The sequence below is a fragment of the Phalacrocorax carbo genome, chromosome 4 (genome assembly GCF_963921805.1).
Source record: "Phalacrocorax carbo chromosome 4, bPhaCar2.1, whole genome shotgun sequence".
In the NCBI taxonomy this organism is placed as follows: Eukaryota; Metazoa; Chordata; class Aves; order Suliformes; family Phalacrocoracidae; genus Phalacrocorax; species Phalacrocorax carbo.
In genome coordinates, this window is record NC_087516.1 from 27,512,574 (window position 1) to 27,536,512 (window position 23,939).

A 23,939-nucleotide genomic window follows, 5' to 3' on the forward strand; every position below is an offset into this window, starting at 1 on the left:
TTCTTCTTGGCAAACTCTTCTAAAAATGTAAATAACTTCTGTTTAAATAATTTGGACGGAATCACCTGCATAAAACATTATTACAATTCTAACATTTTTATTAGTTAATAGTAAAAAACACACAATATTTTTGTGAAGCACTTTGAAAACAAACTAAGGCAGCAAAGACGTTTCAAGTGAGACACATGCTTAATTATAATTACTGTAGCAGATAGCAGTGACCTCCAAAGTAAATAAGTTACAGATAGATCAAGGCAGGCCCATTGATTTGTTAGGGAAAAACAAAAGTGCAGTAACAGTGCAGACCATAGCAGAAAGCTGACATGTCTAAGAAACATGCATTTTGTCACACTACACAATAACAGCGCTGCTTTTGCCACTGCATGCAGCAGAGATTGTGCAACATCCAAGTTTGTGCAGAGGGTCCTCTACCAGTCCTACCAACATTAAACTATATTCTTTGCTGAAAACAGTGGGTTGGTATAAACTGTGTGTTCTTAATTTGCTCTAAGGATTTAAACATAAATTTATCCTGGGGTTTTACTGTGTTTATTCAATGACAACTTGTGTGATAAAATTTCATGGGGACAGTGTAAAAACAAAGAGGATTGAAACATTTTAATTTCTTGGAATGTTTTGTGTATTTACACTTTGATGATCTGTACTTTCATCAGCTGAACCCTTTGCAATTTTATAAACATGTGGGTTTTGTCAAAGAAAAGTGAAGAGCAAAGCAAAGATTATCAACACGGCAGTGTTCTTCATATTTGGTATACGAGGACCCACGTACACGTATCCTGTGCAACTAGTTTTATTCTAACCTTGATGACAGACTGATGAGATCAGCTGGGAGATGTTCCCCATTGGTCACTTTCACTACTTCCCCTACTGCCACCTACACATCCCAGTTTGAAAATGATTAGAACAAAAAAATAAGTGACAGGAAAAAAAAACCAAACAAATGGACAAAGACAAAAAGACAGAGTTTGAAATTATTATACAAACAATACATGTTAATTAAAATGTCTGATGACAATTTTTTCAAAATCTATTTTAATCAGGTCAGAAAGAAAAAGGTAGAATATTTTCATTTTCACTCGAGTGGATTGTTTTACTGTAAGGCACCAATTCTAAGCTGCAGAACACAATGATATTGTACAGTAAAAATAAAAAGCTGTTATGCTTATTTCTCAACTGACAAAGTTTCTAGCCACTCCATACATTAATTAAAAAAAAGCCACAACAAAAGATTTTCCACCAACTTTTCTGAAAAGTCAGGTGACAAGAGTCTTTCTACGTAGACATGCTGAAAATGATTGTGTGTTTTGCTTCACCTGTGTAAATTCAATTTACATTCAATTAGCAAGAACCAAATGGAATTAAATCTCAGAGGTTTGTGTCCTTGCACTGTAAGAGATTATATTTTCCTAACGTGATCAGGGTCCTCTTGTTCTCCAGCAACTGCTATTGCAGGTAAAAAGAATGAAATATTATTAGTTTGAACTAAAACCAGGCCCACAGGCTTGCATTGCTATTGAAACCTAAAATGCAATTGGGTATCAATAAACATCTGGAAAGCAAAACTGACGAGACTGTCTTCCTGGAGCATGCACGGGCACGTGGAGATGGAAGGTGGAGAAGAAGAGCACATGCCGGTATGGAGGCAGAATTAGAGGTAATATAGTAGCACAGGCTTCTCTCCTGGAAGGAGGACTGCAACAGGACCCTAGTAATATAACTAAGAAGGAAGTTTTAGCTGGAAGAAATGTCTGAACTGAGCCCAGAAAAGCAATCATGATTCAAGGAGTCCGCTTTGCAAACTGGACACTAGATGAAAACCTGAGAGGAAAATTCAAGGTGAGTACTAGTCATAGTTGGGACAGCCTGTTCTGACAAGGGCAGTAAAGTCAGGTTAAATAAAGAGGTAACAGTCCTGACAAGTCCAGTAGCAGCTGACTATTATTTCAGTTTATCAACGTGTGAGGTACGATTCCTTCTGGAGGGACAAGGCTTGGGAAGAAGGCTTTGCAGGCAGTTGGTGTTTTTCTATGTGAACTACACCTGGAGAACACTGCAATGCAAGCGTCCTCCAAATCCAAAAGTGCAAAACAGTGAAGGCAAAGACTCCAGTTTAGGAGCTTACTCAGGAAGATTATAAAGAAGCTGCTCTGAGTGGATTTAATCTGTTTTGCTTGCAAAACACTAGGGTTAGCATGACAGAAGCTATTATCAGGCCAACAGAACAACTGTTTTTGCTGCATGGTGCATTGTCTATGAAGATCTTGGCAGAGAGACACCAATAAAATTTATAAAAGCTTCTTGAAGTATAGAAGTAAAAGGTTTAAAGAGGATACTCAATACAAAACCACCTGAAGTTATGAGAAACAGTACTGAAGACAGACTGTGGGAAAAATTTATGGTATTATCTGGCAAGTACTTCACACTTGATAATAATTTAACAGAAGCGTTTTAGAAACAGCGACACTTGATTTTGAGATACAATGGAAGATGGAATAAACAATGTCTACACCACAGTCTGTCACAGAAATGTGTAAGATCCTAACCTTATTAATTGTATGTATGAGTGGATTCATGAACTTCAGTAGGATCATAGAGGTTTTATACCTAATCCATAATGATACAAATTACCATAATGCTTCCACTTGTGCCAGGAAAAAATATGGAAATTGCGCTGTAAACCTACAGTGGTAAATCAAAATACAATCGATCATATTTAAACAATCTTAATTAAAAAAATTCTTGGACTATGTTGTCTATTGACCTGATCAAACAGATGTTGAAAAATGTGCATCTTCCACATAAATGTGGATTTCTTAAATAAAACTGTCCAAGGAAATGATGATAAACAATCTCTGATTGTCCATGTGAAAAGAGTCACGGCATTACATGCTATAAATTCTGTCTTTCTTTCAGTGCTGAAATTATTCATATATGTTAGAGAATAAAGTGAATGTTCAGCTCATAAACACAATGCTAATTTGATGGCTCACATCTCTTGTTCATTTTTTTTCCTGATTCAACTATCAAACTGGCGATTATATCCATTAAAACCATTTCTGTTCCCTGTAATATATCAATTTTAACTTATTTGTAGGATGCAATTTGTTAGGTACATATCAAAAAGCCAACCTGGTTAAATACGGCACTTGACCGATTTTTAAACAGAGAATCAGCCTTTTTTGTATTATATCCAACAACAGAAAAATATAATGTTTTTCTTAGGGGTAAATTGAATGCCAATGTAATTTTAAAACTGTAATTGTCACAGTTAAAAGAAACATTGCCCGAAATGATAAATGCCTGAATGAACAAAAGACTACATTTCAGAGCAGCAGCATTTTTGTTTATTCCTTATTTCCTTGGAGCAATCACAAATAAATAAATAAATAAATAAATAAATGCAGGGTAGAGAAACCAGCCTCTACACTATAAGCATCAGTGGGCATCTCTACCTTGATGAGAGCAGTACAGTGTCAGCAGGTATATACTCTTTGCCTTTTATTATAACTATATCTCCAACATCTACCTGAAAGAAAACTGGGAATTGGTTAATGGTCTCAAACAAAATATGTTATCCCTTTGTTTTAAGCACAGTAAATATTTACCTGCTGAATTTGCTACAAAGACTGTTAGAAACTCACACAGAGTAGGTATTAGGTACTCAAAGGTCACTGGAATTCTTTCGAAATCTGTTCTTTAATAGGCCTACTCCTGACTTTTATGTAGTTCTTTACTTTTGCTAGTTATTGTAAAATATTTTATTGGAAGACTGAGGTTAAGTTGAAGAAGAAATTAATCTCCCCTAAGATCACGTTTCTGTTGCATCACGTATAAACCAATTTCATCTGAACCTTGCCTCCAAATTACTGTGGGTGAAATTTTATTCAAGCTTTCAGTTATGGAAACCAATAAAACTAAGGGACTAGATAGACAGCATAACAATGTTATGTTATTTTAGGCCTTGAAAGTTAGCTTTAGCAGTCCCTTCCTAACTACTGCGTAACAGTCTTTAAAGTTCTCATGGTTTCAGGCAAAGTTCAGCAAATACACAAAGTTACTAGATTCGAGAAAGAAGTTTCTGTCTTGGCACACCAAATAATACTAAGGAACTGTAAAATTTGCCATATACAAATATTCCCACGTCAGTCATATTATTCAAGTTATTTTTCACTGAACTGGCCATCATTTAACGGCAGTTTTGCCTGACTCATGCCATCAAAACTGACTTGATTTAAAAGTACATTTTAAGGGACAAGTATTAACAAATAAAAAATAAAATACAAAAAAATTATACATTTCCCATCATATCAATTCTTACCAATGGCAATTACTTGGAGAAATTATGCAAATACTAAATCTGCATTATGGTCTAAAAGCCACCAATGTAAACACACACCTTTTCCCAGTGGACAATCTCCCAGGCACCATTTCGTAGTACTGGAAAAAAGAAAGAATTTTCCATTTGTACAATCTAACTGCAGTATACAGGTATGTGTTAGATTCCTTATGAAAAGCCATATAGATACAGCTCATTTACACAATATTGTACAGCATGCTTTGTTTCTATAAATTAAGGTCAAGCATTTCAATTACACAGAACTTATTCTGTGTAACACTTTTTGTAGCATAGAATCTTACTACAAAGTCAATCAGAACATTTTACAGGGTTTGAGAATCAACTAAATCTGATATAAATTGTATGATAATGTGGTGTTTAAAAGAAAAAAAAAAGTAATTGGAATAAAAAGTTCCAAAGTAAAGAAGTTGTTAATTCAATTCAAGATTTTTTTCTCAGTTCAAATATTGATGAGGTTCATACAGGAAAGATTAATAAAAGGTCACCGACAGGTTTCTTAGGATTCATCTGTTTTTAATGTTTTTGATATGTCAGAGAACTTTAGGATAATTGCAGTCATCTCCTCCATAAATATACTGGAAATCCCCCAAATCAACCCATGCCATTTAGCATAGGATTTAGTATAGATTTTCCCTGGTAGTAGCAATTAGTATTGCAAGCACGCTCCAGTACTGTAGTTTTAAGTACTGCTACTATGATACAAAAAACATGCCTTGTTTGCCAGTTAATTGCCACAATTGTGTTTTCAGAGATTAATAAAGGTGACTTTTTTTTTTATTAGCACCAGTTATAAAGCCATTGAAGGTTGGTGTAAAAAAGAAAATGAAATGAAGACATACTGCCATGTATCAATACTCAGATAGCTCCAAGACATTCTCTTTCACTGTGTCTCCCAGTTTTCAGACTGTCAAGATTTTTATCTAAGTACCTGATCAGGACCCAATTCTTATGCAACCATGTATTAGTTTCAAAAAAGTAGATAAAAAGCTGGGAATACATACAGCTTTTACACCTAAGTCTTCGCTGAGGTTCTCTCCAGACTACCCCCTCTTTCTGTATATCTCAATGATTTTTGTAAGTCGTTATCTAACATGCTTAATAATTCTTTAGGAAGAGGTAAATTCTCTTACACTTCCTTCCCCCAGATTTATTAGCACTGATATGGTCAGGGCAATGGTAAATGCAGCAGTCTCCCTTTCAGCCAGTAAGCAAGATATTTTAATGACTGTCTCACCAATCAGTTGATCGTTACACAAAATCTATTTTGACAAACCATTTTACTTCGCTAGGAAAACTACAGATCCAGAGCAAGGACTGGTTGTAATACTGTCCTAAGGAACTCAAGACATTTGATAATTGCACCACCAACTACCTACTTCCATGCCCTTGTGTCAGCAATACTGTCTGTGGGGCCAGGGGCCATGGTATCTACCAAATGAAAGAACAGATGAAGATTGAAAATATACCTTGCAGCAATCCAGATGACTAAATTTCACAAAGAGCTATAGTAGAATAACTGCCAGTGGAGTTCTGCAGGTCTGAAAGTCTGAAATGTAAATAAGCTGCCAGAGGTGGCCGGGGGCTTCTGAAGAAGTGCTGGCCGCAGAAGCACTTGCACTGCTGAAATACATCCTAAGGCTGTTTCACATGCAGCCAAGCTAACCTAATATAGCGTTGCCACTGCAAAGGGAACGTCCTGTTCTGCCCTAACCTCATGCAAAGGTGCGTGCCCTCACCGCTTAATGCCTGCTGCCTCTGGTGGTTGTCAGACCCTTTGATGAGCCAGTTTAATCCACTAAATGGAAGGAAAATATCAGCTTTTCTTTCTGAATTTGTTTCCTCATGGTTTAGCTGGTTAAAATCAGCTCACAAATGGATGAGTCAGACTGATTAAAACATGCCGAGACACCTGAAATCTCAAGAGTACTCTAACACTAGCTTGATCCAATAAGCTTTAAGCACAATTAACATACACTGACATTCAATTAAATCAATTTTCTTGTAAGAACAAAAAAAAGAAGTGGTGTTGCTATGCACCTTTTATATAATGATTAGTGACTTGTGCTATAAAGTCTTCTGCAGCCTGGCTTTCATATTTCTATCACCCATTTTTCAGCTGTCTCTAACAACTAACTTTCAAAAGCATGGTCCATCTGCCCTACAGAATACTTCACCACACTGTAGAAATACACATTTCATCATGCCAGAGTGTCTGACAGTGTCCTGCTGTGTATGTATGCAGCTTGAGGTAACAAAAATCATCCCTAATGCAGCATAATAAATCAAAATCCTGTGCAAAAGTTTTTTTTTTTATAGTAATGGGAATTTAGGAAGTTAACTGTACAGATGTTTTTTAATGAACACACAGATGAGGGGAAATCCATATACAGAATGTATCCATGCACATGTGTGCTGATTTTGGCCAGGGTAGAGTTAATTTTCTTCAAGGCAGCTAGCATGGGGCTGTGTTTTGGATTTGTGCTGAAAACAGTGTTGAAAACACATGTATGTTTTCGTTACTGCTGAGCAGGGCTTACACAGAGTCAAGGCCATTTCTGCTCCTCACACCACCCCACCAGTGAGTGGGCTGGGGGTGCACGAGAAGCTGGGAGGGGACACAGCTGGGACAGCTGTACCCAACTCACCAAAGGGATATTCCACACCATAGGATGTCATGCTCAGTATATAAAGCTGGGGGAAGAAGGAAGGAAGCGAAGGGACATTTGGAGTGATGGCACTTGTCTTCCCAAGTAACCGTTACATGTGATGGAGCCCTGCTTTCCTGGAGATGGCTGAACACCTGCCTGCCCATGGGAAGCAGCGAATGAATTCCTTGTTTTGCTTTGCTTGTGTGCACGGCTTTTGCTTTACCTGTTAAACTGTCTTTACCTCAACCCACGAGTTTTCTTTTACTCTTTCAATTCTCTCCCCAGTCCAACTGCAGGGGGGGTTGGGAGGGGAGTGTGGGTGAGCAGCTGTGTGGGGCTTAGTTGCCATCTGGGGTTAAACCATGGCAACATGTCATTTCATTAACATTTTCTTATGTTTAAGACAACCAAAGGTGGAGCTGGGTATGTAACGTACTATGCACATCACTACTTTTCAGATTGTTTTCATGTATTTAGCAGTTCTCTCAAACTAAGGGAGTATCACACTGATTAACTTGTTAATCATTGCTTTGGCAACAGACTGTATTTGATGATACATTTAAGTATTGTTTTGAAAGTACACTAGGATCAATGTTGTACTTATGTGAATTCTACACTAGCTTAAGAAACTTGTTTCTCAGAGCCAGTGATATTTTATGTATCCCCGTTACACTTTCAACTTCCAAGATGCTCTTTTGTATACATGGAACATTCAGGAATTTTAGGAACAGTCACCAAAAGAGCCTAATGAGAGGTAACCACGAAGCAGCAGGAAAGACAGTAAAACAAGTCTTTTATTAATTTAAAATTTTGTACACTCTGGACAAAAAAGAAAACTGAAAAGACACTTCAAGATTCACTGCCACCTGAAATCGGTGTTTGTAATTTTAAAAGCTATGAATGCTTGATGAAAGAATTTTGGATATCTACTTTAAGCTTTCCTTTGATTTTTATGTGGAGATAAGAGGTTATCTGTTTCTTCAGGCTACTTCTCTGGAGATTTCTATTCCCAGTGCCTTCAGTCAATAGATTTGTCTCCCTGTCATAATCTCTCCATACCTCCTGTTGAGCTACATGCTCAGTAGTTTCATAACTTATGTTCCCTCCTCCATCCCCCACAAATTTTACAGTAAACTAAGATTTATGTACAATTTGGGTAGGCTTTAAAATTTATATTTTTGAATTAGACACATTTCCAGTGGTTAGTAGTGCTAAACAATTCTGATGAATTTTTTTTTTTAAAAAGATTCCATGTAAGATTCTCCTTGTTATGGTATTTTTCACACTTTCCGCAATCAAATATACTTGACGCTCATCCCTCCTCCTGTTTATAAAAACAGGACCAGCTGCCTAACTCAGAATAGGTACTAAGAAAAGCTGAAGAGCAAAGCTGGAACTTAAACTTGGACTTCCTACCAGATAAACATGTTTAGGACATATTAGCTAACACCTCCCTCACTTTCTGATCTAAAATGATCCTTTGGTTTAATACTACTTTTTTCTTTATTAAAATCTTAAAAAAATTTACATTCCAAAGTTTTAGTTTGGGTACACTGGCTAAATATCTCATTATCTCTAATCAAACCATGACATTGATTTCATATTAAAAAACCAAAACCAAACCAAAAAACTCCACTCATCTTTATTCAGAGTTTTGAAGCAGCATAGAAAGATAGTTCCATTTTATGACTTTTCCCTCCAATTGCAAAGTTTTCAAAAATCAAATTATTCAAGATTGGCTGATTGAAAAAGAATTATGATTTGTGTTCTTAGAAATGCACAGACTTTTCATCATAATCTAGGCCCACTAAATATAGTGGTGATTATGGTCTGTTAACAGTTACAGCATCACCTGTGTTAAATGAGTAAATGTTAAGTTTCATAGGAACCTCATAAACTTAATCTAGAACATATTTCATTTTGTGGGGCTAATATGACTGCAAATTATTTCAGCCGTTCAGATTCCAAATTTTGAAGTAATCCGCAGAAGCAATTTCCCACTCGATTACCTGTCAGCAGTTCAGATTACATTATTACCGTTCACAAAAAATTCAAAAACCACCCCCCAAACCACAATTAATAGGCTTTAAAAAATTTCCTACCTTGAGTTTGCTTCTTGTTCACTGCATTATCAGCTTTGTGCCTTTTCTAAATTAAAAATGCACAGCGGTTAAAAGACTTCTTGACATGATAGAGCTTTCACATTTAAGATAAAACACACATGTATTATCTCCTCCCCCACTCATCAATTAAATAAACTGATTTTAAAAACATTTTAAACAGGACTATGGATTACTTGCATAGTTATGATCATCAGGAAAGTCATACCCAGTTCCAGGCTGTGTTGTACTAAAATGTCCTCTCATGTGGGCAACTGCTATCTAAACAAGTTCCTTATAAGAGGAAGGGGTGTATTTGTACAACATAACTTTGCCCTTTCCCAGAACTCTGAGATGGTTCTACCAGACCAAAGATCATGAAATCTTTCTTCATACAAGTGTCTCATACAGATCTAAAGTCAAGCAATGGCTGTGTAAACATATGACTTTACTTCCACACAAGTGCCTGCAGACTTCAGCAACAGTAACAGACACACAAAAAATCACCACCCCCCCACCATCCTCCACCCTAAACAGGCCATGATGTCCCTTCATTTTAATACAGCTGTGAGAAACCTTTTGAAAGAAATCTTTCGATACAGCTACTAACCACCAGTATTTTCAACATATAATCAAACCCATCTTAGCTATAAAAAGCTTAGGAGACTTCTAATTTGAACACAGTAATGAACTCAGTTCTTCCTAAGCAGGAACATGATTTGGAAAATTAATTTAAATAGAATTAACTGTTTAAGGTAAGCTTTTTGAGTAAAGCTACAGAATTCATGCCTTTGAAATACAAAGAAAATCAGAAGCAATCTTGTAAACTGAAAGAAAAATAAGTCAAGCTACTTAGATTTATTTCTAATAAAATGCTGGTATAACTCTGTGCTAGCAGCTCTTAAAAGGCCACCTTATCACTTTGCAAAGACTAGGGTATTATTTTTTACTAAATTTTCACAGATTATCAGCAGGTTATCCTTTCAAAAAAATGGCTGATTTTACAGACAAATAACTTTTGATCAATAGGAAAGCATAATAACTTGACCAAAGCAGGTGTTTATTTGCCCACAGAGAGAGTCTCTTCCAGCTTGAAAAGTAACAGTTTAATGTCAGTAGCTTTCTGAGCTATGAAAGTCATTGGAAACAGCTGATAATCTAGCACCGCATGTCACAAATTTTATTGCCACTTCTGAAGCATATATGGAAAACACATGCTGTTCATGAATAATGTCTTCTGCTAACTTCTTCTGCTCCTTGGGATTTCACTCCAGAAAAGGAAGCATTTGGTTCTTGAGCTAAAAGTATTATTTTGGTAAGTATATTTATTGATATCAATATATAGGGTTCCCATCCAAAAGCTAATTAATCTTGCTTTAATACTAGATAAAGATAACCATTCATGGAGATCTTAGTTTCTTTATACAGTGAGACATCTAAGACATAATGAAAATTAAAGGTTAAAGGAAACCACACTGACTATTTTACTACGCAGCAAATCATCAGCTTTCCCAGGAAAAAAAGTACAGCTACCAGTAAGCCAAATGTTCCTGCACTATATAACCAGCAGGCAACATTAAATTCCATACCTGCTTGACTACAAAAACAAAGCAAATTGTTTTATCTGGACTACAGTCTGTGAAACTCAGTTGTGCAAATGAGAAATTAGTGATGTTACCATCAGATATACATCTATATATACATACACACATACACATATAGAGAGCCTTTAAATTAGCACATAAATTCTCCCAATCAGCTCCTTCATCTCATTCAGTTTCAACTAAGTACGGCAGGAATTAACTACATACTGAGACAATGTAAACCTAACAAGGAAAAATAGTATTTGGGTTGCCTTTTGGTATCTCTGTGGCATTTGGTAATGAGAACCATACTGGTTTAGTTGATATATGCAAAACACACTAAACCTGTTCCCAGCCTTCCTCCCCATGCCAAACTGTACGCTTCAAGGTGCAAAGAGCAAATGGTAGAAACAAATGACATAGAAGCAAAGCGAGTGGATGGGAAAATTTTAAAAAGGACACTTTGTACAGTAGAAGCAGCCTCAGTTTTATATTTGTCTAGACACTGACAGATGGTATAAGTCTGTAAGCATTAACAGCAGAACAGATAAAAATACCTAAAAGAACATGAATTGATTTTATGTATTTTTTTAAAAAGGATTATGTTTATGTAAAGAGAAAGCAACAAAGACATTTAAGGAGAAGCTGACTATTGGGTAGCAAATACTAGAAATGCAAGATAGAACAAAAACATTTAACGGAAACATCATTGTCTCTTGCAGGACCCCCCAACGCTGTGGCCCAGGAGCTTCATGCAACCCAGGGGAACAATATATATCTTGCCTACCATCTATTCACAGAGGTAACTGAAGAGAAGACCGAGTTGACTGTATCAGCAGGAAGGGCAGCACATGACCAGCCACCCTCCATTTCAGGGCTTCTTTACAGCTCACCACTCCCTTCCTCTTGATCATGTTTCTGCACATACGTTGTAGTTCCACTCAAACACAGTAAGTCTGATGCTCCCAGGAAATCTACTATTTGCATGCAAGGAAAGACTATACTACCTGCAACCTGTTCCAAAAATCAAGAGAACAGCCCACAACACAAAAAACTAAAAAAAAAAAATCAGGAATGCTGCCATATTATGATGTATCTAACTTCTTGTCCTCCTGTCAGGGACTAGAAACTTGTCTCAACATTGTGGGCAGGCAAGTTTCACTACTAAAGCCTGATCACTACGGCAGCTGAACAGAACAGTTTCATCACTAAGGTCGACCCGGCAGGAATGTTATCTCGGAGTACGTGTCCTCTGTGCATACACCTGGGCCCAAGGCTGATGGGCAACATATGGGGGGGGCTCAGACCCTCTAGAACTTTCAAGAACCCTCTAGTAACAGTACTGGGCATGTGTCCCACCGCTGAATGGGAGGCAGGGGTATGCAGGACAGTTACTGACTATGCAAGAGAGCAACCTTATAAAAGGCAAAACCAGCAGAGATGTTCTGGAACATCCTCCCCTCCACCAGCTTCAAAGATGCATCGGATGCCCGGACTCCCCCCACGCCTGGACTGGACAGACTGTCGCAGATCCGTGGTGATAGGTATCACAACAGTCCCACTCTCTCCCTCCCTCTCGTTCCTTTTTTCATCTTTTTTTCCTCTTTCTTTGCTTTTCTCTCCTGTACCTATTTCTGGCCAAATAAAGTGACTTGGCACTTGACTCCATTTTGAGTCTTAATTCTGTTTCCAAGAACGTAAAAGGAGCCCAGTCACGATAACACATTGGAGTTAATCAGAAGTTAAGCCCAGCCGCCCCCAACCTCCCAGAATTATCTGAGGTCGGTTGGAAAACAAGGGGGTTTAACCTCTGACAAACTGTTCAACCCAACAGTGGATCATGACACCTCCACATAACATATCTGCAGAACTAAAACAGAACAAGAAGGGATGAAGAAATTCTTAGCATCTACAGTGACTTGGTAAATCAAGAGGCAGTCAAGACATCAACTAAAAGACTCAACTATGTTATGCAAATTAAGAAAGAAGTTCTACCATACACTTCCAGTGAAGAGCAGGCAGGAAGGTACTCGGAAAACCCCAAAATCTTTTGTATGAAGTAAGCAGAGCTTGAAATTCCTTTCCCTACCCACAAAGCAGAAGCCGTCAGAATGGACACTTCCAAGCCATGACAATATCCCAGCTCTCTTAAAGTTCTCATTCAATGCAAGAAGTAACCAAAACAACCACTACCACAAACACTAACTGGAGAGAGCCAAGGAAAGCTTGGAATAGGTGGGGCCACCTGGTTAACAAGGACAAACATTCCATGTCTGCCTGGCTATCAGGCATCAGCAGATCCCACTTAGCACCAAGAGAGGAAAGACTAACAGTAAATTGCACTGGGCTCAAGCAACAGGAAAAACTGAAAAAGGCACATTCCCCTTGCTGTCTACAAACCGTGCAAAGTCACAACAATGAAACCAAGGATTATATGCACGTGACTTCAGAAATAAAGAGATTCATCAGATGCATGGATCTGGATTTGGACCTGGATTTGACAACTGGGGAAAAATCCATTTTTAAAACTTTAAAGGTAGCACTCTAGTGACCTGTACTCATTCATCTAAAATGTATTAAACCAAATAAGATTACTGTTCTAAACACACTAAAAGTGTCACATTATAATTCCAGCAGCAAGTCAAAAGACACTTTTTAGAAAGGTCTAGGAATTATTTAGTCATGAAACAAAAATCCATCCAGTTTCAGGTACAAAGGACAAGTGAAGATGCTTGAGACTGTGCAGCCTCCTAGATCCTCAACTGAGTTCCTGAGGGCTTATCTATTCTTTTAAAGGCACCTCAAATAAAAACGCAAAACCAAAAAGGGTCCCAGTTAGACTTTTTATTCCTACATTCTTCATTGTGACTAAAGCCAGAAGTTATCACAATTTTTCTATAAAATGTTAGTCTAGCATCTCATTCACAGACTGAACTTAAAGCCCGCTCACAAGTACAATTAGAGGGTTTGTAAAGCACTCTGCTCTTGCCCATGCAGGAAGAAAAAAATTTCTAACCAAATAAATATGTAACGATTATTTGGTTTTAAAATAGATTCCACCTGAGATGAATTCATTACCTTCCAATCTCCTTTTAGCAGAGCCCTTTTTTGAGAAAATCAGCAATATTCTGGACTTGACTGGGTTGTGTGGAGTCTTTGGTCCCAGTTCACACTTTAAAAATATGCTTTTACTTCATTATTGAAAACTGTTTGACTAGAAACAATCTATATAATAAACACAGCAGTCACTGTTTTGCCACTTGATTGTCACTTGTATATATAGTAAACACATTTTTAAATCATAACATCATATTCTAAAGATTTCATCTTCTGAAGTAGCTCTATAAGTTTTCAAAAGCATCCAAAAGACAAGAATGGTTCAACACAGAATTATTCAACAAAATTTTTGTAATATCATTTATGAAAAATTTGAAAGCTATTTACAAAATATTGCTATTAAATACTTACAATATCCTCTATTATCTCCTTCACTGCAGCTACAGCTAAAATAAACAAGAGTGGGACCAATGTTGTGTAACGGCCTGTTGGTGACACATCTGGTATTTGCTATTAAAAAAAGAAAAAAATATGTTTGCATTGCTGGTTGAAAACATTTTTAACACAAGAAGCAGTACTTTCTGTGCAAATACAGGCAAAGCAACTGGATTCACTTTTTAGACATGGTGCTGATTATTTCCGAGATGGTTACTGTCTTCAATTGAAAAGCAGCTGATACAATAAAACAACATTTGCATTTTAAATAGCATCTGCATAATATTCACCTTCCTTTTCTGTGTTTCAAATTAAATTAAAATACATATTTATAGAATACAACTAATTTTTTCACTTTAGATTTTTGTTAGAATGGACACAAGTCCAAGGTATTTTTACTTCCTTACAGTTTTAATCTCTAAGAAATATTTTGTATCATACTGGTTATTAATTGACAAATTTCAAATAACTGCTTTCTGCCAGACTATTGTAAGAAACACATTTTTGCTAAGCAGGTATGGGCAGAGATAAGGCATGCGAATGTGTACGTAAGGTAAATGCTGAGAAGATGCAGGTACATATGTGATATACGTGGATGGTTATCCATAATTACCTTTATATTGACTAGAGTTCTTAATGGCAACATTGACAGGTGAGAGGATTGCTGCATTAACACACTTGTAATAGGCAACGTAGCCCATATGCCTATAACGAGATCTTTGCAAGAACAGAGTACACTAATAAGTGGTGCCTCAATGTAGCTCGAGGACACCCTCAATTTATCATAAAACATTTTGAAAAACAGCCAACATTATTTATGAATTATATACATTTCTTTTTACTACCACCACACTGTGCTTCCGAAAGAAAACAGGATGTTACATGTACATATGCTATGTTTCTTGGAGCAAGACCAATACGGATCTATTTTCCAGGTTACTCTAGACCACATTTTTCAAGCAATTAAATGGAAACCAGGCAGAAAGTTAGTGTTGGGCAAGTGCCTATGTGTTGGCTACAAGGGAAAGGGATCTATCACTTCTCCAGCTATTCTTACCCTTTCACTCCTCCCTATATGTATGCCCAAACTCCCCCATTCCAATTACACATTATTTTCCAGGCAAAATATGAAAGCAAAAGGGCCACCAGCCTGTATTCTGGTTCCACCACCCCATATTTGTTACTCCTGCCAGTGCAGTCTTACCAATAGCCTGACAGGAGATGGTGGGCTTGTACGTCCTAACACTCCACTTCCTTAACACTCCACACACCTACCTGCAGCCTCTCACCCAGTCATGCCAAGCCTCAAGCAGCTTCTGAAACCTCATATTCTGTGTCAACAGCTTGACATGCGCAGTGGCACCACCAGAAACTCTGCTGGACCACTGGATTAGCCTGAGATACCAGATAGGGTCAAAAGGATGTTTATTTAGAAGCCGCAGGTTTGCAGGCAGACAACTCAACGAAATCCTAACCTTCAGATTTTTTCAACCCCCCAGAAAACAGCGTAAGCTGCCTGTGCAGATGTATCCTAAGAAACTGCTCCAAGCACTTACAGCACAAGAAAAAAAACCTGAGTAAGTACAGAGCGATTAACTTTCACTTGATGAAACACCTGAAGTGAGGGAGGAAAAAGTATACATATGTGCAGAATTTTTGTTTGGTATGTCAATTCCTGACACAATGATCTCCACAACAGACAAATCAACACATTCTAAAAAATGCACTAGAAATTATGCAGAAAACGTGTTTTTATCAAATATGATTGGAATACAGAACCAGCCAATGGTAATTATCACTGCATCTGCCCACAGTTCAATTTTCATTCATCATCAGCTATTTTATTTGTAGAATGCTATAGAAAAAAAACCCATGATCTGCTTTAGCAACTTGAACTACCAACAAATTAAAATATTCTGATATATCTGCAAAACATTATGTACTTCTCAGTAAGCTTGGTCAGGGATAGCCCTTTACAAACATACTGAATGAAGCTGCAGTGGTGGTATAGAATGTGTGCTTTCTTCCTGACCAGCACAGTTAACCAGCTGGGATATGGGAAATAGCTGTGGTAATACTGAACTCCACTGCTGGTTCAACCCTTGTCAGCTTCACTTTAAGAATAAATAATCACTTCCCTTCAGCTGCAATTCCTGCTCCTCAGAACAGACTACAGGATTAAAGTTCGTAAAGTTTAGGTTTAGGTTTTTAGGCAGAACCCTCCATTACAAGAAATGCCAATTACAGGTAACATTTTTCTGTGCACACCAGATATTTTCTAAATGGGATTTTCCTGTCACAACAGTCTTTTTCACCTGACAGTATTTCAACTATACTGGACCTGTTTTACAGAAAACTCTTTGTGTGTATTGTGTTATCTCCAAAGAGTAAAAAAAAAACCAACCCACAAACCCAAACATTTATTAAAGGTGCGTCTACACGATACAGCTATTCTGAGAGGCTAACTAGCTCAGAAAGAACAGTACACCAACTTCAGGATCTCTGCAAAACACTGTCTATGGTATAAATGTTCTTTCAACAAGTTTCAAACATTAGCATCTTACTGTGGATCTTACCTGAAGTAATGCAATAAAAAGAAAAAATGCATTAGCGGCTCTTCTGAACTGGGAATAAAGGAACCTTGGCAGGAATGTGATTATGTTGTACTTTGCAGTGCTAAGAGAAAAAGACAAAAACATTCACTATTGTTACAGTACAAAAAAATTCTTCAGATGTGTTCCTTCCCTCTCAGTTACGCAAGCTTTCAAATAAAACAGAACCTTTTGTGATTTCTGTCCTAGCAAACAGATTCGTTTTGTCTAAAAGAGAAACTGAAAGACTTCTACAGAGTCCTCCAGGTGTCCACGAACTGGCTAACCCAGGGAAGTGCCCGCTGCCCACAGAAACTGTCACAAGGTTTCATGTTGAGGCAAGAAGTTCCCTTGTCACGTCTGCCTGCTCTGTGGGAAGCAGTCAAGCCCTGCTGTCACTCAGTTACAGGCAACGAGGAGAGGCAAAAAAGAAAGGCAGCAGCCAGGTGGTCACACCACCATTGAGGGAACAGGCAGGGCAGGCCCCAGGCCCAGAGCTCTGGGGCCCAGGGGAGTACCCTGCCCCACAAGCCACAGCGTACGCTGGGCAGGTAACTCTGCGCAACAGCTCCAGTTCAGACAGAATTCTTGGGGAAAAAGCTATAGCAAGCATAACAAGGAGGGTGCAAGGACTGAGACCTGTGGGGCTTCCATGCTGTGTACGAGTTTACACGATTCAGTGCAAAAAACCTAACAATGGGATCAACTAAATTGAAATGGTGCATTTTAGACAGAATTAAAATAATAAAAATCTATTAAAAAATAAAACCCTATACCCTTTGCTGATTGGAAAGTTCACTTTATTTTAAAATGATAAATATTGGATATTAAGTGTGGTTTTGCTAGGCTGGAAGAACAGAACAGATCTTATCCCAGCGTAATCATCTCTGCTAAGCCATCACGACAAAATGTTTGAGCTCCCAGCTCTTTGTCAGCCTTACATTTAAGAACAGACTGCTACCATCTAAGGTCTTAGAACAGTAATAGTGAAAATTACCATTCCAAAAACTTACAAGCAAAAGACCTGTAAGAATATTTTAACCTCTTTTTAAGTTAGTAATATTTGCTTCGACTTTGCGTAAAAGTCAGTTTCAAGGGGGAATAAATGTACCCTGCAAAAAGCGCTCAACACTGTGAAGAAACAAAGCAAAAGACAGAAAAGACAAGTTGCATACACAATCAAAAAGCATTATGAAGTTTCTCAAGTCCATGGAAAAAACCTCATCACATTATTCTCAACATCTATAAAATTTCTGCATATTATCAAATGTGCCCTCAGAAAACACACCTACTTGCAACGGGGATATCTTTGCTATTCATTTAGTTTGAATTTTAACAACAGAACTGAGGATGTTATCAGATCTAAACATAAATTACTTATGAGTATTCCGTGTATTACTTAACATCCAATAAAAACAAACAAAAACCCAGAGCATAAACTATCAGCAGAGTCCAAAAACCTGACCTTGAAATTCAAAACCAGTTTCATACGCAACCACAGCATCTTTGTAGCTGGCTGACTGAAAAAGACAAGAGTTTCCAAAGCACAAACAATGCCATGATCAAGTGAAGTACATCTGCATTGGCATCCAGCTACCAGAAATACATTCAAAGATGAACTGAACCTCAAGTGAACTGAAAGCTGAAGAAAAAATCCATACAATAGGGACATGCTGATGGTGCAGCTGTAAAGCATCCATTCCTTCCTCATTCCGTTCTTAAAAATTTGGAAGGTCAGGTTTGTAACTGAAACGGCTCTGCTGCTCTCCTCATTTCACCTCACCTCCCTCTCCAGAGTCTGAGGCTATAACTAGTGGTCAGAGGAAATGGCAGAAGTATAACAAACAGAATCTTTTCTTCATTTTTGCTATGCAAAATGCAATGTTCTGAAATGAAATATGTGGTTAAAAAACACTAGTTAATACCTGACATGGTTATTGCAGAATTTGGTCAGCTGGGGCTGATTGATGAATATAGTTCTCAGTTCCTCTTGATCAGCTAGAGAAGTTTTCTCTGAAACATCTTCTGTCTTCTCATAGCCTGTAAAAGCACAGCATGGTTCTCCATATAAATAGATTTATATACACATATACACAAGATTCAAGGCACTTAATGACAAAAAAACCACATCTATTGTGAATGTGAACTCAATGCATTTCTCACAGCAATGATCATTTAAAAAAACACAAAAAAGTATACAGTCAAGATGTTTTGTAAAGCTATGATAATGAATGACTGTAAAATCTACTGAATTAATGAGTACACTTAAATATCTTGTGCTGCTTCATGGCGGTATCAAATGAACTATTATCTGTTGATGCATTTTAACACAGAAGTGAGCATACAAACAAAAAAAAAGGGAGGACACACCAAGAAAAAAAAACCAAAAACCGAGAACCCCCAGAAGGTCAATCTCATCTCTCCCAGCTGAGTCATCTGGAGTTAAAAATCTGCAAAACTGCAGAAATTACTTCCAATAGTGAGGTAGATAAATGTTTAAAAAGGAAGACACCAAGAGAACTACATTAACACTAACATAAGAAAAAGGCAAGAAGTTAATGAATATACCAGTAACAGCAGTAATTCTAGGCAACATGTAATTAAAAATAGTTACCTGATAAATAAACATTAAAAATTCAGATCTCTATATTGTATACAGATCATTCAACAGTTTTGCATGTAGAACATAACGTTGGTCCCTGCCAAATTTAACAGAGAATAAACTATTTAAAGGGACATTTACCATAACCTTTATACAATTCATTCCATACTACTTTACCTATTTTCCTGCACCACATCTGCCCAGTATACACATAACACACTTCCCACTTTGTGTTTCTTTTAAACTAGTGTTACACACACATACCTGTAGTAGTGTAACAATTTAAAGTCTGCAAAAGAACACATAAACAGGTAAATTTCTTATTAAAACTTTGTGAAAATTTAACCAATAATCTCAATGGTAGAAAAACAGCTCACCAAGAGGATGACCAAACAATGAAAATAAATTTTAAAAGTGTCTAGTATAGCTATCTTAATCAAAATGACTAATTCTATTTATTTCCACAAATCACCTGTTCTGAGAAATACTCATAGAATATTAATTGTCACAGTTAGAACCAAGCAAATGTAGGAAACTAATGTAAGCTACCCTACAGTGAGATCAATTATATTCTTCCAGTCCTCAGGAACACCCCCTCCCCCCCAGACCATCATGACCTTGCAAAGGTAACCGAGAGTGGCCTATCAGTAAGACTTGCCAGCTCCCACTGCACTCATGAATGCATCTGGTCAGATCCCATGGACTCATGTATTCCCATTTTAAGTGTCCCCCCAACATGGTCCTCCTCCACCAAGCTAAGTCTTTCTTGCTTCAGACTTTCCAGCTGGTATCAGGAATCCGTGGGTCCTGAAGGCTGATCTTATCAGTAGAGACCAAAGTGGAGAAGGCACTATGTACTGCATCCTCTCCTGTGTCCTTTGTCTCTAGGTTCCCTGCCCCATTCAGCAGGCAGGCTCACATTTCCCATAGTCATCATCTTCCTGCTGTTACATCTGAAGGAGAACAAGAAGGGCTTCTACAAGCCCTTCACCAGATTAAACCCCAGGTGGGCTTTGGCTTTGCTAGCTAACACTGTCCATTTATACTCCTCTACAGCTACCTGTCCCTGCTTTCACTCTGTACGTTCCTTTTTTACACTTGAGCTTTGTCAGGGGCTCCTTGCTAATTCATGCAGTCCTGGTGCCACCTTCGCTTGATTTCTTGCTCATTGTCATGGACCAATCTTGAGCTGGAAGGCCGTGATTCTTGGAAGCCAAGGCCACTAAGCATTTGTTGGTTAATGGGATACCACTCATTCACGTGCTACGAATTTTCTTCATGACACTAGCCAGATTATTCCCAGAAAAGCAACATCAGTATATTCTTCATTTTACATGTGCTTAATCTGAAATGGTATTACTAGACTTAGTGACACTCACAGCACCTGCCTCCACTAGTCAGTGAAAGCTGAGTTTTGTGTATATTCTTCTGTAAACTATGAGGAACCTTGTACCAACCTGCATCACACTGTCATCTGTATAAGGGGATACAAGTGTATTCTCCTCTCTCAAGACTTTTCGTTAATATTTTGTCAACCACTCAGCCATTACATTGATGACAAACAGGCCTGAGCAATCTATTCAGGCTGGAGCTTGTAAAGTAAACACAGGTATGGCATACACCAATCACCGAAAAGTTTTAAAACTATACCAATAATCTGGTGTGAATAGCTGCTTGTTAAATAAGCACTTTTCATTCTGTATGCCAAATCAGAAAGATACATAGAATAAAAACTATGTTAGAATGCAATTGAATACATCAGAATGCACATGCATTTCGCAGATAATTAAGGTTGTACATGAAAAGCAGCTTATTTCTAGCATGTTCTATAAATCCTTACAAACAAGTTACACAAAATCTAAGTCACCCTCCAGTCCCTTGGCCCACTCCCTAGCCTCTTACCTATTATATCCAGAACATGTATTTCAGACACTACCTTGGCAAGGTCAAGTCTCCACATACTGTGCAAAGACTCAGCAGAAACTTATAATTTCATGCCATTGGCCATGCAGAATTCACAGATTCCATCACTACACAGGAAATTCCCACTACTACCTTCATCCACTGCAATTTCTCTATTTCTTTCCTTCCAACTCCCCCAGTGAAAGTCAGACATCCACACTTCTGTTCAAGCTTCACTATGTATCTCAGGAAGGCACTTCAGAGGAAGGGCAGCCAGCCTAACAGGCTGGGCCCCCATGAACAAGCCTCCACACGATACTCCTCAGCTCAAGGAACCACACAGGCACATGTCGCAGACTAAGCGTGCTATTTCCTACTCTTGTTATTACATCTCCTTGGAGTGACAATCATCATACAACTGGCTATGCACAACCTCCAGCACACAACTCTACAGAGTATATCCCTATAACGCAACTGGATATAGTACATCTTTAAGACTACTATTTTCAGTCAAGCCACAGGTGCAGATCCAATCACATTTTTATACCTGACTGAGCCCAAATCCATCACGTGGCAAGTGTACCTTCATTCTGGGCATTGGACATTTACTTTCTAGTCGCTTGATGAAGGAGCAAACATGAAATACAGCTCCTGCAAGAGCACCTGGGTGGAAAAGTTGGAGACTACTGTGTCAAAAGTACCAACCTGAGGAAATAAGGAAAGAGTTGGCACATCTGTAGAATGTACTACTTTAATTTTAAAGCATTCATTTAAAAACTTATAGAATCATGGAATCATTAAGGTTGGGAAAAGACCTCTAGGATCATCAAGTCCAACCATCAACCCAACGCTACCATGATTCCTAAACCATGCCCTGAAGTGCCATGTCTACACGTCTTTTAAACACCTCCCGGGATCCGACTCTACCACCTCCCTGGGCAGCCTGTTCCAATACCTGACCACTCTTTCAGTAAAGAAATTTTCCCTAGTATCCAATCTAAACCTCCCCTGATGCAGCTTGAAGCTGTTTCCTCTCATTCTATCGCTAGTGACTTGGGAGAAAAGACCAACACCCACCTCACTACAACTTCCTTTCATGTAGTTGTAGAGAGTGATAACGTCTCCCCCCCAGACTCCTCTTCTGCAGACTGAACAACCCCAGTTCTCTCAGCCGCTCCTCATAAGACTTGTTCGCCAGACCCTTCACCAGCTTCGTTGCCCTTCTCTGGACACACTCTAGCAACTTGATGTCCCCCTTGTACTGAGGGGCCCAAAGCTGAACACAATATTCAAGATGTGGCCTCACCAGTGCTGAGTACAGGGGCACAATCACTTCCCTACTCCTGCCAGTACAAGCCTTGAATACTGACAATGGTAGAGTTTAATGCCTGCTAACACTTGCTTTAACACTATATATTACCTGTTTGTTAAGATGACTGCCAAACTATAGACATTTATTTTCATATATCAGTATTAAAGCATTTGTTCTTCTTTAATCAAAATGACAGCAAAAAGGTGCTGAGAAGCTTCATAAACATTCACCGCGCCACTTCCTACTACCTTCAATTCACCTTTTTCAATCTTCACTTAAAAAGCAATCTTAGAAGTTAAGTTCTGAGCCTCACACATATCCCTCTATACTCTGCAGCTTCAGTACAACCAGCTTTCCTGCCCTAGGTGCATTATACTACACTGAAAGCTTTTGAAGTTACACACGCCATCATCTCCTTGCCTAAACTTCAGAATATATTCACTAGAGCGCACAGACTAGACCAATACTGAGAAAGCTCAGTATCAACAGATACAATTTTTCTTTCCTCTTTGTATATACATACACAAAACATTCACTAGAATTGCAACTAAAAATTATCTATCACATTCCCAGGGTTTGTTTGTATTCTGCATCTTTAGAAAACGATCATAAAACGTTACCAATTTCTTCCATGTCTCACCCACGCTCATTTAGCATAAACAGATTCAATCATCAAAAGCTTTATTTAATTACAGTCAGTTTTTTCAAATATAACCTGCAAGGAAGTCTTCACTGTGTTTTATTTACACAAGGAGAATAAAGAACTTCACAACAACTGGTTGGTACTCAAACCTCTGAAAGCAATGCCGGGAACTAAAATTAAAAAGGGATATGCTTTACAACAAGGAAGGATGTTAACGTTATGGTAGTTCATACATTAATTTGAAATGCCTACCAATCTACAGTCAAGAGGACAGAAATAAGGCTGCAGATTTGTCCCATTATTACAATCCCAGATGGAATCTGGCACCTTACAGGAAACCACGTCCAAGACTTGTATCATTTCAAGTATTCACTTTCCAAATATGAAGTAGGACATCTATCAAACTACAATCACAAACTGGACCCTAACTGCATTACATCACCCCCCCAATCTTTAAGAGCTACCTTTCTATGAAATTTTAAAAACCTAAGCTGTAAGCTAAGGCTTACTGCTGACTAACCTCACATTTCAGTGCTGCAGGTCTACGTAAAAGCTCACCACTTTGCAAAAAAGCTACTAAGTGCTATATTTCTTCCTCCAGAATTAAGAAGCCACTGGCATCAAACCAAATTATAAGAACTCAGCCTATTAATCAAATAAGCAGAGACCAACCTGTCATAAAAATATTG

At 38.0% G+C, this 23,939-nt stretch overlaps 1 protein-coding gene across 4 annotated transcripts in view; it reads right to left on the bottom strand.

Annotated features, from left to right (window-relative positions):
- Positions 1 to 23,939, bottom strand: part of ATP8A1 (ATPase phospholipid transporting 8A1) — a 125,469-nt gene that overhangs the window by 95,216 nt on the left and 6,314 nt on the right. For 2 of the 4 annotated variants that reach the window (XM_064449360.1, XM_064449358.1), the window contains exons 2-7: positions 18,717 to 18,831; positions 16,777 to 16,876; positions 14,177 to 14,275; positions 9,129 to 9,174; positions 4,418 to 4,458; positions 3,474 to 3,547 (exon numbers count right to left, since the gene is read on the bottom strand). In XM_064449360.1, coding sequence (XP_064305430.1) covers positions 3,474 to 3,547; positions 4,418 to 4,458; positions 9,129 to 9,174; positions 14,177 to 14,275; positions 16,777 to 16,876; positions 18,717 to 18,831 — 475 coding nt within the window. Of the gene's footprint in view, positions 1 to 821; positions 896 to 3,473; positions 3,548 to 4,417; positions 4,459 to 9,128; positions 9,175 to 14,176; positions 14,276 to 16,776; positions 16,877 to 18,716; positions 18,832 to 23,939 lie in introns of those variants that run through there. The other 2 variants (XM_064449359.1, XM_064449361.1) reach the window with 2 other exon arrangements.